Raw genomic sequence first — 4,254 nt, 5'->3', positions numbered from 1 at the left:
TTTTGGGTTAAAAAAAGTGCGTCTTATACACCAAAAAATACAGTAGTTCTTTTCAGTACATTTTTTTAAAACATTTTACTACTCAAGCTATTAACCCAAAGCTATAAAGTAAAGACATTTACCCCATGTAACAAATATTGTGATATTCTAAACTTGGCATATGCAAATTTAGTTTTAAAATATAAATATTGTACATCTGGGTTTTCAGAATGTTCAAAATTTAAAATCTCATTATTTATCAAAGACTTCTAATCAAAAGTTAGTTAACTCTATATGTGTATATTGGAACTAAAACAAGTTGAAAGTGATATACTCATTAATGAAGATGATCTGATATAATCATCGAACTACAAAAACTTAATGCTATAAATAAATATGTCGATAAACTGAAACTAATGATTAGATTGTAGTGAATTATCAATTATCCCAATAATATGAAGTTGTCCCAGCCCAAGTCCATACACTAATCTAGTAATTTAAAATTATTCTGTAATTAAATACCGCTTCACAGTTACCTGTAGTTTAACTGTTTTGTTCATCCAAGTTGAAAAATTCCTCTATATAATTAATTATATAGGCTGATTGTGAATTAGTTTCTTGATCATTATTTCAATTAAATGTTTACAGATATTAAAGATATTTACACAACAAATACAAATTTATTCTTATAATATCCTTGTCACTCGAAACCATTGTATAAAACATAAAATTGTTTTGTAACTACTCAATGTTTGAAAATTTTAATAACTAACCTTTTTATCAGCATTTTGATATTTTGCCTTATTTTAAAGGGTGGTTGTAAATGCAATCTGATTAAAGTTAGCACTGATACAGTTGTTTTACTATATTTTGTACAGACATTTTATAAGAAAGGTGACTACATTATTCGACAAGGTGCTCGAGGAGACACTTTTTTTATCATCAGCAAGGGAAAGGTATTTATATTAACTTTTTTTCTATTCAACAGCTGTTAGAGATTCAAAAAAATTCCTGTGTATACATAACTTTTCTAGATCTCTTACTGGAAGGTTGAGAAGTCTACATGGAGACTAACATTCTAAAGCAGTGATGATATTTTTTCAAGCAGATCTTAAATTTATTGAACTTTACATGTATATTATGGTTTTTGGAACTAGATTAATATTTTTCAATCCTTTTTCCTCTTTTGTAAGTAAACATTTCATAGTATCCTGCAATGTAGCTTATTAGAATTGCATTCAGCCACCTGGTGAAAAGCATGTGTGCATGATACAAAAACAGGAATCAGATGAATGATGATACCAAACTGTGGAGTCAGACCAAGGTTCTAGTGTTGTGTATTCCACAATTTGTAGATTACCTACATCAGCAGTCATTCCCATTATACGTATTCAAGGGAGGTAAATCCCCATTTACACTAACTTGCGTAAGTCTTTGTACAACCACTTGATATGAGTATGACTTCACCCCAGGAGAACATAACAAAAACAGGACCAAGTAAGCATAAGTTTTATTAAGTAATTGCTGCCTAAACTGGAGGATTACTGCAAGCATATGGCCCTCCTATATCTACTTTTCAAAGATATCACTAAATACCTCCAGAAAACCTGTATGAAAAATTTTGAAAAAAAATTGCTAGAATTTACTAATCTAAAGATATATTCTTTCTTGTTATGGAAGGGTAATATTAGCAATTCTTTGAATTGTAACAACACTCTCCATGTTGCTTCAAATATATTATGACCTTAGTTCTGTAATTGTGCCTTCAATTGAAACAAAATTAGATTAGTAAGTATAGATAATTTAAGAAAATGTCAGGTAAAATTAATATTAATAAAATTTATTCCCAGGTGAAAGTAACTATGAAGGTTCCAGAATTAGATGAAGAAAAGTTTATCCGAACTTTAGAGCATGGAGATTTCTTTGGTGAAAAAGCACTCCAAAGGTAAGACGAAAGTTTCAATAACCAAAAAGACAGCTGACTCATTCGGTTTAATTCTTTTTAAGCTTATCAAGTCATAAAATTAGATGAATAAAAGAACTGTCACTGATAAAGCCTAAAGTAACCAAACACATGAAATTTGTTGAGATTAACAACAAGCATACATTTAAATCTTTCTCTTGCTTAGCTGAAAACTAGAAAAAAAGATTATGATGTAAAGATTTGTTTGGTTTTTTTTTTCTTTTTTTTTTTGTTATGTGCTAATTCAACAAATCACTGAAATACTTCTTATTTGCCTAAAGAGCTTATGTTTTTATTACAGATTACCACATAAGTTCAAACAGATGTTGTATTAGGAAGTTCAAAATTATTGGGAGTTTAATAACTGTTTTTTTTTATTTTAACAAACAAAGTGCGTGAATTCTTTATATTTTGATTCTATAAGCAAAAATAAATATATGAATATAACTTAGCTAAAAAGTTAAGAATATGCAGAATTTAAAGGAAGTGAGAGCTTATCATTGTATATCTTGAGATATTTTGTTAAAGTTTGCAGCTTACACCATGTTATAATGTAATCACAATGAGAATTAACTTTAAAAAGTGTGTTTATGTGATCAGTTTAGTAACTGGTAGATTTCTACTATACAAGCTATAACCCACAGTCTCTCCTTACCACTACATGTAGTGTCATTCATTTTCTTTCCTGTAACTGTTGTAAATGAACTTGGTGTTGGCTACACTTAGTTTATTATGCTTTAATATGAGAACATTAGCTAAGATTGAAGTGATTGTCTGTTCTATCAAAAAGGCTTGGTATGGCCAGGTGGTTAGGGCGCTCTATTCGCAATCTGAGGGTTCGAATCCTCGTCCCACCAAACATGCTCGACCTTTCACATGTGGGGGGCATTATAATGTCAATCCCACTATTTGTTGGTAAAAGAGTAGCCCAAGAGTTGGTGGTGGGTGGGGATGAGTAGCTGTCTTTCCTCTAGTCTTACACTGCTAAATTAGGGATGGCTAGTGCAGATAGCCCTCGTGTAGCTTTGTGCCAAATTTAAAACAAACTTAATCTATCAAAAACATATACATAGTTATTATCTATTATAGAGAGGATCTCCGTACAGCCAATATTATTGCTGATGATCCTGAAGGGGTAACATGTTTGGTTATAGACAGAGAGTAAGTTTTCATTTTATTATTACAACAAATTGTAATCCTATTTATAGATAATAATTAGTCTTTAAAATAATATGTTTCAGTATTGTATGTTTTAGTAACGTGGCAGAAACACTGACTGAACTTCAGTATCATATGTTTTAGTAACGTGGCAGAAACAATGAGTGAACTTCAGTATCATATGTTTTAATAACATGGCAGAAACACTGACTGAACTTCAGTATCATATATATTAGTAATGTGGCAGAAACATTGACTGAACTTCAGTAACATATGATTTAGTAATGTGGCAGAAACATTGACTGAACTTCAGTATCATATGTTTTAGTAATGTGGCAGAAACATTGACTGAACTTTAGTATCACATGTTTAGTAATGTGGCAGAAACATTGACTGAATTTCAGTATCATATGTTTTAGTAATGTGGCAGAAACATTGACAGAACTTCAATATCATGTGTTTTAGTAGTATGGCAGAAACATTGACTGAACTTTAGTATCACATGTTTAGTAACGTGGCAGAAACACTGACTGAACTTCAGTATCATATATTTTAGTAATGTGGCAGAAACATTGACTGAACTTCAGTATCATATGTTTTAGTAATGTGGCAGAAACATTGACTGAATTGCAGTATCCTATGTTTTAGTAATGTGGCAGAAACACTGATTGAACTTCAATATCGTATGTTTTAGTAACGTGGCAGAAACAATGAGTGAACTTCAGTATCATATGTTTTAGTAATGTGGCAGAAACATTGACTGAACTTCAGTGTCATGTGTTTTAGTAATGTGGCAGAAACATTGACAGAACTTCAATGTCATGTGTTTTAGTAATATGGCAGAAACACTGACTGAACTTCAATGTCATGTGTTTTAGTAATATGGCAGAAACACTGACTGAACTTCAATATCATGTGTTTTAGTAATATGGCAGAAACATTGACTGAACTTCAGTATCCTATGTTTTAGTAATGTGGCAGAAACATTGACTGAACTTTTGTATCACATGTTTAGTAATGTGGCAGAAACATTGACTGAATTTCAGTATCATATGTTTTAATAATGTGGCAGAAACACTGACTGAACTTCAGTATCATATGTTTTAGTAATGTGGCAGAAACATTGACTGAATTGCAGTATCCTATGTTTTATT

The 4,254-nt window shown here is 31.0% G+C and overlaps 1 protein-coding gene across 6 annotated transcripts in view; it reads left to right on the top strand.

Annotated features, from left to right (window-relative positions):
* The window catches only part of LOC106466460 (cGMP-dependent protein kinase, isozyme 2 forms cD4/T1/T3A/T3B-like), an 82,944-nt gene that overhangs the window by 62,358 nt on the left and 16,332 nt on the right, over positions 1-4,254 (top strand). For all 6 annotated transcript variants that reach the window (XM_022394469.1, XM_022394472.1, XM_022394470.1 and 3 more), the window contains 3 exons: positions 858-935; positions 1,830-1,924; positions 3,032-3,103. In XM_022394469.1, coding sequence (XP_022250177.1) covers positions 858-935; positions 1,830-1,924; positions 3,032-3,103 — 245 coding nt within the window. The remainder of the gene's footprint in view (positions 1-857; positions 936-1,829; positions 1,925-3,031; positions 3,104-4,254) is intronic.

The sequence above is a fragment of the Limulus polyphemus genome, unplaced genomic scaffold (genome assembly GCF_000517525.1).
Source record: "Limulus polyphemus unplaced genomic scaffold, Limulus_polyphemus-2.1.2 Scaffold2265, whole genome shotgun sequence".
NCBI classification, from domain to species: domain Eukaryota; kingdom Metazoa; phylum Arthropoda; class Merostomata; order Xiphosura; family Limulidae; genus Limulus; species Limulus polyphemus.
This window is presented reverse-complemented; position numbering and strand designations above follow the sequence as displayed.